Source organism: Oryctolagus cuniculus, chromosome 7 (assembly GCF_964237555.1).
Source record: "Oryctolagus cuniculus chromosome 7, mOryCun1.1, whole genome shotgun sequence".
NCBI classification, from domain to species: Eukaryota; Metazoa; Chordata; class Mammalia; order Lagomorpha; family Leporidae; genus Oryctolagus; species Oryctolagus cuniculus.
This window is the reverse complement of record NC_091438.1, coordinates 110,095,768-110,115,216: the sequence shown is the minus strand read 5'-3', so window position 1 is coordinate 110,115,216 and position 19,449 is coordinate 110,095,768. Positions and strand designations below refer to the sequence as shown.

The window sequence follows — 19,449 nt, the reverse complement described above, 5'->3', positions numbered from 1 at the left end:
TGTTGCCAGCCTCTAGTAAACCACTATTCTACTCTCCACTGCTATGAAATCAACTTTTTTAGCTTCCACGGATGAGGAAATACATGCATGATTTGTCTTTCTGTGCCTGACTTACTCATTTAACAATATCTTCCAGTACTATCCATGTTGCCATGAGTAACAGGATCTCACTCTATTTTATGGCTAATATTCCATTGGGTATGAATATTATATTGTCTTTATCCATTCATCCATGATGGACACCTCATCTGATTCCATACCTTACCTACTGTAAATAGTGTTACAATAAACAAAGAGAGTGCAGATATCTCCTTGATAGACTGACTTCATTTCCATTGCATATACGTCCTGTGGGGGGGATTTCAGTTTTCTGAGGAACTATCATATTGTTTTCTTTAATGGTTGTACTAATTTACATTCCCACCAACAGTATGTCAGAGTTCCACTTCCTCTACATCCTCACTAGCATGTGTAATTTTTTATATTGTTAATTATCTCTGTTCCAACTACAGTGAGATAGTATTATGGTCAACTGATTTTTGACAAAGGTACAAGGGAAAACTCAATGGCTCAAGGATAGTCTTTTCACCAGAGTGTTGTAACAACTAAACATCCACATACAAACTGTAGCTTTAGACCCTCATCTTACACACACACACAAATAAATGCAAAGTGGAACATAAACTAAAATGCAAGAACTAAAACATTTAACATTTTTTGGAAGAAAACCTTTATGATCAAGAATTCGGTGAAGTCTTATCTACAACATGAAAATGATAATAAAAGAAAAATATTGATGAATTGGACTTCATCAAAATTAAAAACAGTCACCATTAAGAAAATGAAAAGCCAAGCCAGACGGGGGGGGGGGGGACATTTTAAAGATTTTATTTATTTATTTGAAATACAGAGTGAGAGAGAAAGTCAGAGAGAGACAGAGACAAAGAGAATATCTTGCATCCACTGGTTCACTCACCAAATGGCACCAATAGCAAGGGTTGGGCCAGGCCAAAGGCAAGAGCTAGGAACTCCATCTGGATTTCCCACATGAATGGCAGGGACTTAAGCAATTGGGACATCTTCTGTTGCCTTCCCAGGAGCGTTGGCATGGAGCTGGATTGGAAGCCACAACTTGGACTGGCACTATAATATAGGATTCCAGCATCCCAAGCGGTGGCTTAACATGTTGTACCACACACAATGCCAGTCCCAGAAAATATTTTTAAATCAAAAAGTACTTGCATGTAGCCCATAATTATGTGTAATTTTAAAATGAACTATTTTTTAAAATTTATATCTGGAACATACTGAGAATTCTAACTCAAAAGCAAGTTAATAAAACAATTTTAAAAACTGAAAAAGGCCGGCGCTGTGGCTCAATAGGCTAATCCTCCACCTGGGGTGCGCCGGCACACCAGGTTCTAGTCCCGGTCGGGGCACCGGATTCTGTCCCGGTTGCTCCTCTTCCAGGCCAGCTCTCTGCTGTGGCCAGGGAGTGCAGTGGAGGATGGCCCAAGTGCTTGGGCCCTGCACCCCATGGGAGACCAGGAGAAGCACCTGGCTCCTGGCTTCGAATCAGCACAGTGTGCCAGCCGCAGCGCACCACCGGAGCGGCCATTGTGGGGTGAACCAACGGAAAAGGAAGACCTTTCTCTCTGTCTCTCTCTCTCACTGTCCACTCCGCCTGTCCAAAAAAAAAAAAAAAAAAAGTGAGCAAAAAAATTTTTAAATTTTTTAAAAATGAGCAAAAGATCTGAACTGATATTTCACCAAAGAAGATGTGTGTGAATGGCCAATACACACATGAAAAATATTAGGGAAATGCAAAAGAAAAATCATAGGGAAATACCACTTCACACTCATTAGAATGTCTACAATCAAAAAGTGTGAGCAAGCATGTGGAGAAATTAGAATCCTCACACACTGTTAGCAGGAATATAAAATGGATCACTGTGAAACAATCTACAATCTGACAGATTTTCAGACAGTTTAACATATAAACCAGCTCTACAAAAATTGACAAGTTTTGAAAGAAAGATTATACATAAATGTCCACAGTGGCAATTTTACAACAGCCAAAAGACAGAAACTAAATGTTCATCAACTAAGGTTGGCACTGTGGCATAACGGGTAAAGCCGCTGCCTGCAGTGCCGGCATCCCATATGGGCGCCAGTTGAAATCCCGGTTTCTCCACTTCTGATCCAGCTCTCTGCTATGGCCTGGGAAAGCAGTAGAAGATGGCCCAAGTCTGTGGGCCCCTGCACCTGCATGGGATACCCAGAAGCTCCTGGCTCCTGGCTTCAGATCGGCGCAGCCAACTAGGGAGTGAACCAGCAGATGGAAGACCTCTCTATCTCTATGCCTCTCCTCCCTCTGTGTAACTCTTTCAAATAAAATAAATAAATCTTAAATAAGTAAATAAATGTGTTCATCAACCAATGAATGAATAAACAAAGTGTGCTATATGCAACAGAATGCAAGTATTATCCAGCCATAAGGAGTGATATGCTGAGTCACATTCTATATGAATGAACCATAAAAACATTATGCTAAGTGGAAGAAGCCAGACACAAAACATCATCTTTCCTATCACTGTACTAACATGAAATGTTCAGAAAAGGCAAATCTAAAGAGAGACAGAAGGCAGATTAATGGTTGCCTGCATCTTGGGGGCTGAAATAGGGAGTACTATAAGCTGGCATCAGAGAAATTTTGGGGTGATGGAAATGTTCTAATATTGGATTGTGGGTGATGTTTCCTAACTAAAAATTCACTAAAAATTATTTAATTATACACTTGAACTAATTTTCTGGCATGTAAATTATACCTCATTAAAACTGTTTTAAAAAAAAAATTGTGGAGGGCCAGTGCTGTGGTATAGCAGGTTAAGCTGCCTGCAGTGCCAGCATCCCGCATGGGTGCCTGCTCGAGTCCTGACTGCTCTACTTCCAGTCCAGCTCTCTGTTATGACCTGGGAAAGCACTGAAAGACGACCCAAGTGCTTGGGCCCCCGTACCTACGTGGGAGACTCAGAAAAAGCTCCTGGTTCCTGGTTCCTGGCTCCTGGCTTTGGCCTGGCCTAGCCCTGGTGATTGTAGCCACTTGCAGAGTGAATCAGCAGATGGAAGACCTCTCTCTGTCTCTCCTTCTCTCTCTGTAACACTGCCTCTAAAATAAATAAATATTTAAAAGAAATAAACAAAAAAGATCCTTAGCATAGCATAGCTGGAACTGCTCCATGAAGATAAGGAAACAAAACTGCGTCTTGGAGAAAGCATGATTGTGACAGGAAGGAGAGCTGCAGTGGAGTTACAGAGAAAGTTCTGAACCCTGAGAGCTCATATCACCATCCCTTTAAGTAAACATTACAAAAGCCATTAAATGGTTGATATGAGTGAACAAGTTAGATTTTTCTGGTGTCATGACTACAGATGCAGACTAAGGCATAAGAAAAAAAGAACAATCAAAAATAACCAGGGGCCGGTGTTGTGGTACAGTGAGTAAAGCTACCACTTGGGAGGCCTGCATCTCATACTGGAGTGCTAGTTCCAGTCCCAGTTATGTTGCTTCCAACCCAGTTTCCTACAAGTGCATCCTGTGAGGCAGCAGATGATGGCTCAAATGTGTGGGCCCCTGCTACTCATGTGGGAGATCCAGATGGAGTTCTAGGCTCCTGGCTTCAGCCTGGCCCAGCCCTAACTGTTGTAGGTATTTGAGAAGTGAACCAGTGGATGGAAGATCTATCTTCTTTTTCTTTCTTTCTTTTTTTTTTTTTTGACAGGCAGAGTGGACAGTGAGAGAGAGAGAGAGAGAAAGGTCTTCCTTTGCCGTTGGTTCACCCTCCAATGGCCACAGCGGCCGGTGCACTGTGGCCGGCGCACCGCGCTGATCCGATGGCAGGAGCCAGGTACTTATCCTGGTCTCCCATGGGGTGCAGGGCCCAAGCACTTGGGCCATCCTCCACTGCACTCCCTGGCCACAGCAGAGAGCTGGCCTGGAAGAGGGGCAACCAGGACAGAATCCGACACCCCGACTGGGACTAGAACCCGGTGTGCCGGCGCCGCAAGGTGGAGGATTAGCCTAGTGAGCCGCGGCGCCACTTTCTCTCTATCATTATCACCATGCTTTTCAAGTAGATGAAAATGACAAACATTTTTAAAAAAATCAAAACCAGGGGCCAGTGCTATGGTGTAGCAGGTTAAGGCACTGCCTTCAATGCGGCATCCCATAGGAGCACTGGTTTAAGTCCTGGCTGCTCCACTACCTATCCAGCTCCCAGCTGATGGCCTGGGAAAACAGCAGAGGATGGCCCAAGGGCTTGGTCCCCTGTACCCACACGGAAGACCTGGAGGAAGTTCCTGTCTCCTGGCTTCATCCTGGCTCAACCATGGCTGATGCAGCCATTTGGGGAGCCAGCCAGTGGATGGAAGATCTCTCTCTCTCTCTCTTTCTCTTTCTGTATCTCTGTCTCTATAAATCTACCTTTACAAATAAATAAATCTTTTGAAGATATTAAAGATTTAAAAAATCAAGACCAGGCAGATATCCCTGGGAAAGCTGTGAGTTAGCATGAAGGTCTGAGCTAATCTTTAAAAAGAGACAGACTGCCTTGCGGCACCGGCACACCGGGTTTTAGTCCCGGTCGGGGCGCTGGATTCTGTTCCGGTTGCCCCTCTTCCAGGCCAGCTCTCTGCTGTGGCCAGGGAGTGCAGTGGAGGATGGCCCAAGTGCTTGGGCCCTGCACCCCATGGGAGACCAGGAGAAGCACCTGGCTCCTGCCATCGGATCAGCGCGGTGCGCCGGCCGCCGCACGCCAGCTGCGGCGGCCATTGGAGGGTGAACCAACGGCAAAAGGAAGACCTTTCTCTCTGTCTCTCTCTCTCACTGTCCACTCTGCCTGTCAAAAAAAAAAAAAAAAAAAAAAAAAAAAAGTTAAAAAGAGATAAAGAAGAAACAGCTGGCTAGCAAGTTCTACTGGTTTTCTTTTACTTCACCAGTCACAGTTAAATTGCAAGTAGGATAGCTGACTGGATAGCCATACATTTGAACAATTACTGTGAAGTAGAACTTAAAAATGACCAATTTTAAACAGCATCAGTTACTCCGGTGTGCCAGCAGTCTTATCCTCCTCTTTTACATTAGATATTCTGTGTTTCTGGTAAAGAACTTCCTTGAGATTTGGGTGGGGATGAGGTAACCCCATCATGTCTCCCTTCCAAGCCATAGAGAAGAGCATGCAACCCAAGATTGTCCAAACTCCTTGTATCTCTAAACATAGTAACTGGCACTGGATGGACATGTGACCTGAGCAAGACCAACAACTGAGTTCCTTAATCTTTTCTGCCAGAACTGTGCTGACAGGATTTAAGCCAGGGTCTGTCAAATCTCACTGTAACCATTTTGTGGAAAACCTATCTATGATATAAAGATAAGAAGTCAACTGACATCATCTATATCCCTGGACCAAAAGTACTAGTTACATGAGTCAACACTTTTTTGTGCCTGAAACTAATCTAATTTGAGCTCCTGTCACTTGCAACTAAAAAATCCCTGTGGTGAAAAGCCACTGAAAAAGAAGTGAGATACCCAGAGCGGCTGCCAGAGGAGTCTAAACAACACAATGCAGGGGGGGCGGTGCTCTGGCACAGCGAGTAATGCTGCTGGCTGCAGTGCTGGCATCCCATATGGGCACCGGTTCGAGTCCCAGGTGCTCCACTTCCAATCCACCTCTCTGCTATGGCCTGGGAAAGCAGTGGAGGAAGGTCCAAGTCCTTGGGTCCCCTGCACCTGGGAACACCTGGAGGCAGCTCCTGGCTCCTAGCTTCGGATCAGGGCAGCTCCAGCTGTTGTGGCCAATTGGGGAAGAACTCCCTCTCTCTCTCTGCCTCTCCTTCTCTGTGTAACTCTTTCAAATAAAATAAATAAATCTTTTTTAAAAATGCAGTGCAGAAGAGGAATTAACTCTCTAGATAGACTGAACTGACTAGAAAACAGGCAAAAGGCAGGCAGATAAATTTTCTCTTTTTCTAGACTCCTATCTACTCACCTGAGAAACTGCCTCCGCCCATGGATGGCCCATGTCCGCAGCAAGCACACCTATCAAACAACCCCTGCCCCATCTCTGTGAAGCAGTGGCCCGAAGCACACTGTACTGCCTTATATCGTTTCTCATCTTCTCTGCCTCACTTCCCTTTCCTCTCATTCCTGATGCTCTCAGACTATGCCTTCTAGACAAAGCATCAATTCGTAATACTCACCTCAGGCTGTTTTCTAGGAAACCCAGATTGAGAGTATCTACAAAAACCCTCAGCAAACATTAGGCTTAACAGTGAAACATATAATGCTTTCCCATTAAGATCATAAACAAAACAAGGATGTTCAATATTAACATAATGTTGAACAGAAATTGTAATAATCTGCATGGTAATTAAAGGTAATAGTCTGCAAACCAAGACAAAAACATAAATCAGTTGTAAATGTTGGAAAGAAAGGAATAAAAATTCATGATTTCCAGATGATATGACTGTCTACAGAAAATACAAAGGAATTCACAGACATGTTTTTAGAATTAACAAGAATTTAGCAAAGCATAGCTGAATTCATAAGACTGTTATATACCTAGGAACAAATGTAACAAAAGACAAGCAAGAACCTTATAGTTTTTAAAAAAACTATAAAACCTCATCACACAATATAAAGAAGATCTAAAAACATACAGACACACCATGGATCCTGGATTGAAACTCAATAGTAAAAGGATGTCATTGTCCCCCAAACTGATGTGTACATTAAATGCAATTCCAATCAAATTGTAACACGGTTTGGGGTTGTCTCAGTACATTCTAAAATTTACTCAGAAATTCAAAGGGCTAAGAGTAGCCAAGAAAAGGTAGAAGGAACTGGTCTACCAAATCTCAGGACTGAATATAATTAAAATCACTAATTATTGTTGAACAATATATAACTAGATCTGTGAAACAAAACAGCCATCCAGAAAAAGACCCCCACAGATAAGAACAGTTTATGACAGAGGCAGCAGAGTAGTTAATAGGGAAAAGATAATCCATTTAGAAAAAATTAAAATTTTATACCATACACATATCAAGTCTGCATTGAATAAAAAAGGGAATACCTATGAAGTTGATAACACAGGTGAGTATCTTAACTACCTCAGGAAAAGATATATCTTTTCTTAAAAACAAGACTTTATGTATTTGAAAGTCTGAGTTAGAGAGAGAGACACACACAGTGAGAGACAGAGACAGAGCTCTTCCATTCTCTGGTTCATTCCCCAATGGCCACAACAGCCAGGGTCGGGCCAAGGAACACCATCCAGGTCTCCCACCTGGTGGTAACAGCCTAAGGACCTGGGCCATCTTCTGCTGCTCTCCCAGGCACATTAGCAGGGAGCAGAATAGCCAGACTTGAATCAGAGCTCTTATGCGATTGCTGGCATCACAGGCAACAGCTTAATCCACTGTGCTACAACACTAGCTCCTGAAAATATTTCTTAAAACAAGACCCAAAAAGTACTAACCATTAAAAAAAAAAAAAAACTGATGGAGGGGGCAGCATTTTGGCATAGTGGGTCAAGCCACCACCTTGCTATGCCAGAATCCCATGTGGGTGTTGGTTTGAGTTCTGGATGCTCCACTTCCAACCTACCTCTCTGCTTATGGCCTGGGAAAGCAGTGGAAGATGGCCCAAGTGCTTGGCCCCTGTACCCATGTGGGAGACCCAGAAGAAAGCCTGGCCCAGCACCAACTGTTGTGCCCAGCTGGGGAAGTGAGCCAACAGATGGAGGTCCCCCCTCCCTCCGTCTCTTCCTCTCTCTGTAACTCAGCCTTTCAAAAAAATTAAATCTAAAAAAAAAAAAAAAAAAAAAAAGAATGGCTGGGAGTGAGCCTTAACCAGCTCCAGAGCTCCCGACTCCAACTTACCACCAATCCAGACTATGGGAGGTATCAGTGACGGCTCAAGTAATGGAGCTACTGGCACCCTTATGGGAGACCTGGATCACATTCCCAGCTTTTAACTACGGGCAGGACCTGGCACTGGCCCAGCCCTAGCCCCTGTGGCCATTTGGAGAATGAACCAGCAGATAGGGAATCTCTCTCTCTCTCTCTCTCTTTCTCTCTCTCTCTCCCCACCCCCCCCAACCCTCTCCCAAATACATACCTTGGGGAAAAAAAAAAAGGAGACTAGCAAACTGTATTAAACTGACTACACACAGTTTCAAAAGACTCCATTAAAAGGATGAAAAACAAACCTCAGGGTAGGAAAATATATTTGTTATACAAATAATAAGTGACTAATATACTGGTTATATGTAAAGTATTCACACAAAATCATTAAGGGATAAAACAACAGGGAGTAACTACAAAGGATTCAAATAGGCAATTTACAAAAGAGGGAATTGAAATGGTCAATAAGCTTTAAAAACTGCCTTCAATTTCATTAGCAAGTAAGTATATAAAAATTAAAACTTTCACAAGGAGATAGCATAATGAATCCGAAAGACAGGCAAAAATGAAAAAGCTGACTGTACCAAATGAGGGCAACTATGTAAAGCAGCATTGTTCTGGGAGTATAAATTTCCACAAGGACTTTAGAAAAGTCTGGCATTACCTAAAAAACTGTATAATAAATAAAACTGCTACAATGACCAATAAAATATCTATAACAAAATAATTCCACAGTTGAGTATACCTAGAGAAACTCCTGAATATATCTACACCAGAATATGAGGGGTCTTCAGTTTGCAGAAAATGGAGTTAAAAGATAATTCAGGCACAAAAATTTTGAAACCCATTGATAGCTTTTTTCATAATATCTATTCCTATGAACTTTTAAAGACCCTTCTTATATGTATAGAGGAATATTGTTTCTAATAATCAAAAACTAGGCCGGCGCCGCGGCTCACTAGGCTAATCCTCTGCCTGCAGCGCCGGCACCCCAGGTTCTAGTCCTGGTTGGGGCGCCGGATTCTGTCCCGGTTGCTCCTCTTCCAGTTCAGCTCTGTGCTGTGGCCAGGGAAAGCAGTGGAGGATGGCTCTGCACCCTCATGGGAGACCAGGAGGAAGCTCCTGGCTCCTGGCTTCGGATGGGCGCAGGGCGCCGGCCACAGCGCGCCGGCCATAGCGGCCATTTGGGGGTGAACCAATGGAAGGAAGACCTTTCTCTCTGTCTCTCTCTCTCACTGTCTAACTCTGCCTGTCCAAAAAAAAAAAAAAAAAAAAAAAAACTAGAAACAATCCAAATTGTTTCTAACTACTGTAGAATAAATTAGTGTATTTATGGAATTAAATACTAAACTGTAATGAAAATGAAATAACTTTAATTACTCATAACATCATGAACAAATCTCACAAAAATAATTTTGAGCAAAAGAAGACAGAAAAGCAAATACACAAATCCATTTAAATAAGTTCAGAACCAGAAAAAACTATATTGCTTAGGAATGCATTCATAGGTGGGTTAAAGCAAGAAAACCTCAAAAGTCAGGATGCTGGATTGGAGTGGTCTGAAGAATGGGCAAGATTTAGGAAAAAAAAAAAGGATGCATTAAAAAGAAACAGAAAAAAAATAGCAGCAGAGATGGAAATGAGCATAGCGTTTGTGGGGATATGGTGAAAAATCCAGACCGACTGGAGGACAAAATATAAACTACAGAATAAGTCAACAAGAGAAGGAGCAGATCATAGACGACCTCAAAATATGCATAAGAGTTTGGATTTAACACTGTAAGAAGCCACTAAATACTATTCTTGAACAGAGCACCATAATGATAGCTGCATTTTAGGAAGACTTACTTTGCAATGCATCTGAATTTAGGAGGGAAAGACTAGATCAGCTCTGACCCTGTTGTGGCCACAGAGAAATAGAATAACGAAACATATCTCAAGGTGGCATTCATTCAAACACTTCTATGTGTCCAATGTCCACTAGAGTCTGTCCCAAGTACTAGAGGTAAAAAGACCTTGGCTTTCCATTAAAGAGCTCTGAAAGCAGGATTAATATAGGAAGAGGGGGCAGCGTCATGGCACAGCAGATGGAAAATCTCTCTCTCTCTCTCTCTCTCTGCCCCTTCCCTCCCATCTCCCCTGCCTCTCTCTCTCTCTCTTTTTTTTTAAACGGGGGAAGGAGGATTGAAAAAAAGCCAAAAATTCTTAACCCTCAAGAGTTCACATAAGGTAACCACATCCATATGAATCAAGGGCTGATATGAAGAACAAGCCAGAGGCAGTCATGACTATCCCAGATACATGGAAGAAATCCATCTAGAAAAGGAAAGATGACTATCCCAGATACATGGAAGAAATCCATCTAGAAAAGACGCCCAGTTGTTGCTAGCTAGAAATGCCAGAAGACTTTTAATGGTTCTAATACAGGAAGGTAAGTACATAGAGGGAGGAGCTACAGTCTACCAGTCCCAGCCTAACCCCTGTTGGACAGCTCCACACTACCCACATGGCAGTGCAGGTGCCTGGTTGCTCCAGGCCATCCCAGTTTGACAACTGGCGACACCATGACAACTCCCTTTCCATGTACCATTTAAACTCCTGTCCCTTGTGCATCATCTAAGCCTTTCAGTGCATCATCCAGGCCACTTTTGATGCAACACCAAATTCCATTCCCCTTTGGGAGTAAGGAAACTGTAACTTCTACTATGTTGCAATTTAGAACAAGTGCTAACTGGAAACATCCAATATGGCTCCAGGATGTGTTCCCTGTTTCCCATGATCACTGTGATGTCATTATAACAAAATTACCATGGGAGGCATGCCCATACTCATTCCGCATCTGACCATGACACTTCTGCTATTTCCAAAATAAAGGGCACAGAAATGAGTGCCACCCAAGTCCCATCTCCCAGAATTCCACCCCCTTTTGAATATTCAGTTAAGCCCCACCCATGCCTCCAGAGGGCATAAAGTGATAGCCAAACCTTGTTTGGGAAGGTGGGGGAGGGTCTTTGTTGTGGGGAGCAAACCGGACTAGACTGAGTTACTGGAATTAAGACTTATTCTATGTATCTGCTCTCCCACAATATGGCGCTGGGAGAGAAGTAAACAGCTTCTGCACAGCTGCCTTCAGTTCAACCAATAAACTGTAGGACTTGCTCCTGATTGGAGGAGAGCAGCGTACTCGGCGTGTGGGCAGCCGAGTTGGGATTGGCAGAGGAGGACTATAAAGGAGGAGAGAGACGGCATGCACCGGGGGAACATCTAAGGGGAACATCTAGCTGAAGGAACACCTGTGCTGCCCCCGAGAAGAGCCGGCCGGCGGTGTGCCGCTCCCCTGCGGAAGTGGGGAATGTGGCCAGGGGGAACTGCCCTTCCACGGAGGTGGAAGGGATAGTAGCCAACCCGGGAAGAACCAGCAGCAAACCCGGGGAGGGCCGAGCAGACGAAAGAACAGCGCAGGGTCCTGTGTCGTTCCTCCACGAAGAGGGGGAGCGACACTTTGTAAGGATTTTTCCCCCAAGATTGGGGTTGTTTCTGTGTTTTGGGACTTTTATTCATATTCATGTTCATTTTCTTTCTCTCTCTCTGCCCCTCCCACACTGTTATTTGCTTTGCCTTAAATAAAACCTGCTTTCCTCACAGCTTTATGCCTCCACTTCACATTTTTTTCATGCACGGAGGGAAGAACCTGGAAAAAACCCAGCCAGGGACTCCACTGCCCACAACAGTTCTTTGTTTCAGAATGAGAAAGGCAAAATAAGTCTATGATTTATGAAGAAGGTCCATATAAAGAAACAGGTTGAAAATATCAGAAAAGAATGGGAAAAGTATGGGATCAAGCATATGAGGGAGTTGGTAAGGTGTGGATTTCAAAGCACACTAAAAATGGTTAAGCTTTAGGTACAAATCTCTCAGACTCAACAGAAAAATGGCTAAATAATACACTACCACAGTAGTATGCAAAGGTTAAAATTAAAGACTCATGTTAGCCTCAAACATTTCAGTAAAAGATGAATGAAACAAATATGTTAAACAAGAGAAACAATCTGAAGTAACATCATCTCAAATGAGAAGACATTAATTAATAAAAGGTCAACTCTGGACTGTTCTAGTCTCCCTCTATCACAAACACTGTAGATCAGGAGCAAATAAGTTAGATATTCAGTTTTAAGAATTACTCAGATGAGGCCAGCGCTGGGCACAGCAGGTTAAAGACCCAGCCTGCAGGGCCAGCATCCCATACGAAAGCACGAGTCCCAGCTGCCCTACTTCCAATCCAGCACCCTGCTAATGCGCTGGGAAAGCAGCAGAGGATGGCCTCCTAGGGCCCCTGCACCTATGTGGGAGAACGGGAAGAAGCTCCTGGCTTCAGATTGGCTCAGCTCCAGCCTTTGCAGCTGTTTAAGGAGTGAACCAGTGGATGGAAGACTTCTCTCTATTTATCTACCTTTCTCTTTAATAGTCTTTCAAATAAATAAAATAAATCTTAAAAAAAAGAATCAGATGGATATAACAAAAGACTGGGAATTCTATGTGTCCAAATAAATGATACAGGAAGCACTGAAGTAGTTGATAACATATGGAACTATAAATTGAAAGTAGATTCTGCAGATTGAAAGACTGGGGCTATCTCGCCAGAGCTACAGATACAAGACTAAAAACAATTGAGGCATTAAATAAAACTACATGTATGGAATCCTCAAGATTTTCCTCAGAAACAAAGATCTAATGAAAGCTTTTCATTAAATTCTGCTTCTTGGACAGCAAAATAATACCTACCCGAAAAAGGAAATAATTAAGAAAACAACCATAACTTTGAGGATGCTGACAATCACATTGTTAGAAAACCTGGAACTGGGGCCTGTGTTACAGCAAAGTGGGTTAAGCTGTCACTTGTTATGCCAGCATCCCACAATGGTCACAGGTTCAAGTCCTGGATACTCTACTTCTGATCCAGCTCCTTGCTAATGTGCCTGGGAAAGCAGAAGATGGTCCAAGTATTTAGGGCCCCGCAATCTATGTGGGAGACCTGAATGAAGCTCCGGGCTCTTGGTTTTGACCTGGCCCAGCCCCAGCCATTGTAGCCATATAGGGAGTGAACCAATGGATGGAAGATCTGTGTGTGTGTGTGTGTGTGTAGGCACACCTGCCTGTTTGTAAGTCTGCCTTTCAAACAAAATAAGTAAATCTGAAAGAAAGGAAGCAAGTAAGCAAGCAAGCAAAGAAACCTGGGACTATCACAGAATACAGTTAAACAGTACAAGATCCGGGGCCAGTGTTGTAATGCAGCAAGTTAAGCCGCTGGCATCCCATATGAATATAGGCTGGAGGTCCAGCTGCTCCACTTCTGATCCAGCTCCCTGGTCATGTGCCTGGAAGTATTTGGGTCCCTGTTACCCATATGTGAGACCCAGATGGATTTCCACGCTACAGGCTTCAGCCTGGCCCAGCTCCAGCCTTTGTGGCCACTTAGGAAGTAAACTAGCAGTTCAAAGAGCTCTGTCTCTCCCTCTTTCCTTAACTCTGCCTTTCAAATTAAATACATAATTTTTTTTTTTTAAAGGAGAGAGTTTAAGATCAGAAATCAGAGGACTAGGGTTTGAGTCTCAATTCAGGCCTTAAACTCTCATCTGGATAACTGTAATAATAATGATGAGAAATACAGGATTAATAATAGCAATAGCTAACACTTTTTGAACACTTAGGTTCCAAGCACAGTTCTAAATGTTCTGTGTGTATTAACTCATTTCATCCTTACTTTAACTTGATGGAGGTCTTTATCCCCATTTTTCTGATAAGAAAAGCAAGAGATAGATTGGATCAACTGTTTAGAATGACATGGATGCAAAATTTCAACCTGGACCACCTAACTTCAGATCCTATATCTATATATTTTTCTGCCTCTTTGAGTTATGAAATAAAGAGTAAAGAGCTTTAAGTATACTCAAATGAAGGAATATTCAAATGAATATCAAGTGATGAGATAAAATTATTCAAACAAAATCCTAGATCATCGATCTACAGTCAACATTACATAACTTCATAAACATCCTCAAAAAAGCAGGGAGAAGACAAGAGGCAACTACTTGATAAGGACAAAATGTACATGCTGCTTTTCTATGATGAGCTGAAGCAAACAGTATAACAGTAATATAAGAAAAAAAGAGCTCTCAGAAATCACCAAATCACAACCTCAAACAGCTAAAAATTAACTGAGCCAGAAAAGAGATCTGTATAATTATTTTTAATGTAAAGGATATGGAACAGTCATGAACTATTTTAAAAAAATCTTCAAATAACAGGGAACTTTTCATAGAGCAACAAATGTCATATGTGCCCATCATAGAAAAGATTATCACTTCCAAGAAAAGGTCCTAACCTACATTATAAATACTGTAATTTTAAAAATAGTTGATAGTCACTAGGTACTTACTATGTACAAAGAAAGTACTGTTCAACTAAGCACTTTAGAGGTACTGATTTAGTTCATTCTCATAACACACTAAGAGGTAAGCCCTTCTAATACACCCATTTTAGATTAAACAGAGAGAGAGAGAGAAAGAGGCAGAGGGAAGTAAGTTGCTCAAATTTACCCAATGAGTAGCAGTGCCAACATGACAGACTCAGTCCATCTCCAGAATCTGTGCTGTACTTCCTCTAGGAGGAAACTAAGCAGCAGAACAACCAATTTATTCAGAAGTATTATTCAATCATTTGGTTACAAGGAGGAAAGAATCTTTCATTTACAATAAGCAGATAAGAATTCATCATCTTTAACAGTTCTGTCCTCAGCTTTTCCTCCAAGTTAACAGTACCTTCTCAGGGCCGGTGCTGCGGCATAGTGGGTGGGTGGAAGCAGTGGAAGGTGGCCCAAGTGCTTGGGCCCCTGCACCCGCATGGGAGACCTGGAAGAAGCTACTGGTTCCTGGCTTCGGATTGGCCCAGCACTGGCCGTTGCAGCCATTTGGGGAGTGAACCAGCAGACGGAAGATCCCTCTTCCCTCTCCCCTCTCCCTCTCTGTTCTCTGCCTTTCAAATAAATAATATTAAAAAAAAAAAAAAAAAAGTACATTCTCCCCAGACAATCTCATCAATTCCCCTGGTTTCAATGACTCCCAAATCTAGATCTCCAGTCCAAGCTCCCTTCTGTGCCTTAAACCTGCACCAGCATCCTAACAGATGCTTCTCTTTGAATGACTCCTGAGTCCCTCAAAACCAGCATCTCCAAAACTGAATCATCATCTCCATCAAACTTCACTTCCCACTCTCAAAAACCCTTCTTCCTCCTAAACCCTCTTACTCGCCTGGCCAAGGTAAAACCCTGAACATCATTTCACAGTCTTCTTCACCTTCCATATCCAAACAATATTCATTACCTCCTAACTGTCTCTCCAATCAGTGCATACATCTTTATTCCCACTGCCTTAATTTTGTAACTTTACAAGGCTATCCTTATTTGCATTTTGTAGTGTTTTGCATAACTAGTTATCTTCTTTTCTTGTGGTTTTTCCTGTCCCATCTGATGACAAACTATAATAACAGAAATTATACAAGGGTATTTCAAAAAGTTCATGAAAGAATGGAATTAAAAGATATGCTTATTCTGATGCAAAAAAAATTTTCTGAAAGCCCCTCATTGTTTTTCTCTAATACACATTTTTTCATGAACTTTCTGAAGACTTTTTATATACACTTCTACCTAACTCTTTGCACTGGCCAGTATAATGTTTTTAGAGACAAACTTTAGTTCCAATAAAGACAAGTGATATTAAAAAACTTGTCAACTGGGGCCAGCGCTGTAGCATAGCAGGTTAAGTCACCATCTGCAGTACCAGCATCCCATATGGGTGCATGTTCAGGTCCCAGATGCTCCACTTCTGATCCAGTTCCCTGCTAATGTACCAGGGAAAGCAGCTGAGGATGGCCCAAGTGTTTGGGTCCTTGCACCCACGTGGAAGATCCAGAAGAAGCACCTGGCTCCTGGTTCCGGCCTGGCCCAGCCTTGGCTGTTGTGGCCATTTGAGAAGTGAACAAGCAGATGAGAGACTTTTCTCTGCTTCTGCCTCTCCCTCTCTGTAACTCTACCTTTCAAATAATAAATAAATCTTTTCTTAAAAAATTGTCAATTTTTTAAAAGATTTATTTATTTATTTGAAAGAGTTACAGAGAGGCAGAGGCAGGGAGAGGGAGAGGTCTTTCAGCTTCTTTCTCCATCTGGCTGGAATGGCTGGAGCTGGGCCAGTACAGAGCCAGGAGCCAGGAGCTTCTTCTGGATCTCCCAAGCAGGTGCAAGGGCCCAAGGACTCGGGCCATCTTCTACTGCTTTCCCAGACCATAGCAGAGAGCTGGATCGGAAGTGGAGCAGCCAGGACTCGAACCAGTGCCCATAAGGGGTGCCAGCACTGCAGACGGCAGCTTTAACTGCTTTGCCACAGCGCCACCCCTAATATGTCTTTTTTAAAACAGCACTGCCTTTGGGACCAGGATGGTGGCATCATGGGTTAAGCCACCACTTGAAGTACCAGCATTCCATAAGGGCGCCAGTTTGAGTCATGGATGCTCAACTTCTGACCCAGCTCCCTGCTGATGTGCCTGGGAAAGCAGTGGAAGATGGCCCAAGTGCTCGGGCACCTACAGCCACGTGGGAGACCCAGATGAAGCTCCTGGTTCCTGGTTTTGGTCTGGCCCAGCCCTGGCTGTTAAGGACATGTGGTGAGTGAACCAGCGAATGGAAGACCTCTCTGTCTCTCTGTAACTCTGCCTTTCAAATAAATAAAACAAATCTTTTAAAAAAAATAGTCCTGTCTTCAGAAATAAGACCTAGTTATTTTACCCCAAAAAAGGGCAATAATTTCCTATCTACCCAAACTCTCTAGGATATACTAATTATTACAGTAGTTCAATGGCAGCTGATACAGACCATGCATTATGCTATGCAACTTACACAAATTATGACATTTAACGTTCACAACAACCCTATGAGCTGGTTACTATTATCAGCCCCATTTTCCAGATGAGGAATCTAAAATTTAAGAGAGTTTCAACAACGTGTCCAATATAACAAATCAAAAAATAACAGAATTTGAACTCATGGCAGAGTCTGGCAGTATAGCCCATGTTCTCCACAACTTGCTATTTTGCCTGTTAAGGAGAAAACCGGAACACATTTCTAAAACACAAAAAAGAAAAGACACAAAACTTGTATCAAAAAGTTCCCAATGAAAAACAAGCCCAAAGAGAATAAGACTATGGAAATCAGGCAGTTAGGAAAGGGCCTTTTAGGCAGGTCCAGAAACATTTAAGTAATGTCAGCGAAGTACTAAGATTCAGAGCCACACAACACAGTCGTCCTGGAAGGGGGTGGGGGGGGGGGTGGATTTCATTCAAATACTTGCTTTCTTGGGACATCATAATTCACAGAAATTTGGCTTTACTAAAAACTAAAAATGCATAGGGCCTTGTCCTTAAGGACTTTTCACAAAGAAATTGTACAAACACTAGAATCCTCCACCCTACTTCAATGGGGGGGGGGGGGGGTTGGCAACCAACCCCTACAAGTAAGTAACATCTCGCCAACCTCTACCTCGATCACCTGCTTTCTTCCCGACCCCTCAATCGCGACTCTAAAGAACCCCGCCTATCCATCATCCATGTTCCCCCAGAGGTGGCGGAGACGCCGGCGCACCCTGAAATTCCCTGCTGAGACCAAGCTTCAGCCCACAATTCGTCCAGCCTTTGGCAGCTGCACGCCGAAGGTGCACACCACAGCTCGCAACTTTTCATTGTGGCCACGCGCTTCCAACCGTGGGTGCCCGAGCCCTCAGTGTGCCGGGCTCCGGGGTGCAACGCGGGTTCCTGTCAGGTTCCTCGGGAAGCCAGAGGCGTGAAGGAGCGGCGGCCTCCCACCCGCCCCCGGCCCTCACGCGCGCCGCTCCTTTTGTTGGGGTGGAGAAGGGCGGACCCCGCACCCCTCCTGGGGATCGCGGGGTGGGTGGGCGGGGAGAGGGGTGGGGGCACAACGCCGCCGCGGGCCCCAGCCAGCCCGGGGGTGGGAACACAAAGAATTTGAGAAGCGCCCGCCCGCCCGCCTACCAGCTTCCCCCACCCTCCCTTCCAGAAACACCGCGAAACTCCAGGCCCGGGCCGCCGAGGAGCCGGCGGGGGCGGGCGCGCACGTCCGCGGCCCTCGGCGCTCCCGGCGGGCGCTCAGCCGGCTCGCGCGGGCTGCAGGCCGAGATCCGAAGGCGGCGCGAGGCCTCGCCGGTGCCCGCAATAACCGCAAGCCGGGTCCGCGGGATCCCGGCGCCGGCGCCGCCACACCCACCCGCCTCCGAGGCCCGGCCCCGGAGGACTCTCGGGCTCTTCCTCCGGCTGCGGCGGCGCGCCCCACGCCCGAGATTTACCTGCTGATCTTCTGGGCGAAGGCGCGGCGCTCGGCCATGGCTGCTCAGGCGGCGGCGGGCTGGGCGCGGACCGCAGGGCGCGTGCCTCCTCGCTCGCGCTCCCTCCCTCGCGGCCTCCGCCAGTCCCGGCTCCGGACCCGGCAGGCTGGGGCTGGCGGCCGGAGCCGGGAACGAGCCCTGCCGTAATGCTCCTTAGAGGCGCGCACCACAAAACCCGCTCCTTCCCTCCCTCCCTCCCTCCCTCCCCCTCGCCAACCCCAGACGTCAATCCTGGCGGGAGCCCTGGCTTCGGAAGGCGGCTGTGGCTGGCGGGAGCCGAGGGGAAGAATGGGGCGTGGAGGAACCGAGACGCCAGCCTCGGTCGCCTCTGTGCCGCGGGGCCTGCACGCCCGAGAGGACTCGGAGAGAAGCCAGAGAGGGCCGGCGGCCTTTTGAGACAGGAAAATAAGATGACTGAACGCGCAGAGGGGGAGCTTGCCTTTCCCGAAAAGGCAGGCAAGGAAACGGAAGATGGGGTTTGCCTGGGGGGGGGGGGGGTTGCCTTGCTGCCCTGGGTGGCTGGGTTTGTGCTCCTGCACAGCCCATCTCCGAGCACGTTGAAGCACTTTTCTGCTTCGACCTTGGGAAAGGGGTCTGACAGGACAAACAGTGGGTTTTCTAATAGAAAAAAAGAGCCAGAAAAGAGCTTCCTCCTGCAGAGGTAACAATAATAGTTGCTTTGTGGTGCACAGCCAAGCTCTGAATGAAAATTTTACATGCATGAGTTTCTTTAAACCTCACAACATGCTTTGAAGTTACTATCTCCATTTTTAGAGAGAAAGAGATTGGCTCAGAGAAGCTGAGCGACTGGCCCCAGGAGGCACAGATAGTAAACTCAGACAGCTGCACACGCAGATCCCCAGCCGGTGTCTTTTGTTTGAAGGCAGTTGTTTCTGTGTCAATGAGAGTCCATTACTTCTCCCGCTACAGGGTCTCCTTATATACACAAGGGTACTTCCAAAGTTCGTGGAAAATGGAATCAAAAAGTTTCTTTGGGTGCAAAACATTTTTAAAGTCCATAGTGTTTTTTTTTTTTTCA

General features: G+C 44.8%; 1 protein-coding gene across 11 annotated transcripts in view; it reads right to left on the bottom strand.

The window, feature by feature from the left end:
* DOCK7 (dedicator of cytokinesis 7) overlaps positions 1-18,549 on the bottom strand; it is a 268,374-nt gene extending 249,825 nt beyond the window's left edge. For 2 of the 11 annotated variants that reach the window (XM_070078382.1, XM_070078385.1), the window contains exon 1: positions 18,372-18,543. In XM_070078382.1, the coding sequence (XP_069934483.1) occupies positions 18,372-18,409 (38 nt within the window). In that variant the 5' untranslated portion in view covers positions 18,410-18,543. Of the gene's footprint in view, positions 1-17,653; positions 17,850-18,371 lie in introns of those variants that run through there. The other 9 variants (XM_070078378.1, XM_070078380.1, XM_070078383.1 and 6 more) reach the window with 7 other exon arrangements.
* Positions 18,550-19,449: the final 900 nt, after the last annotated feature.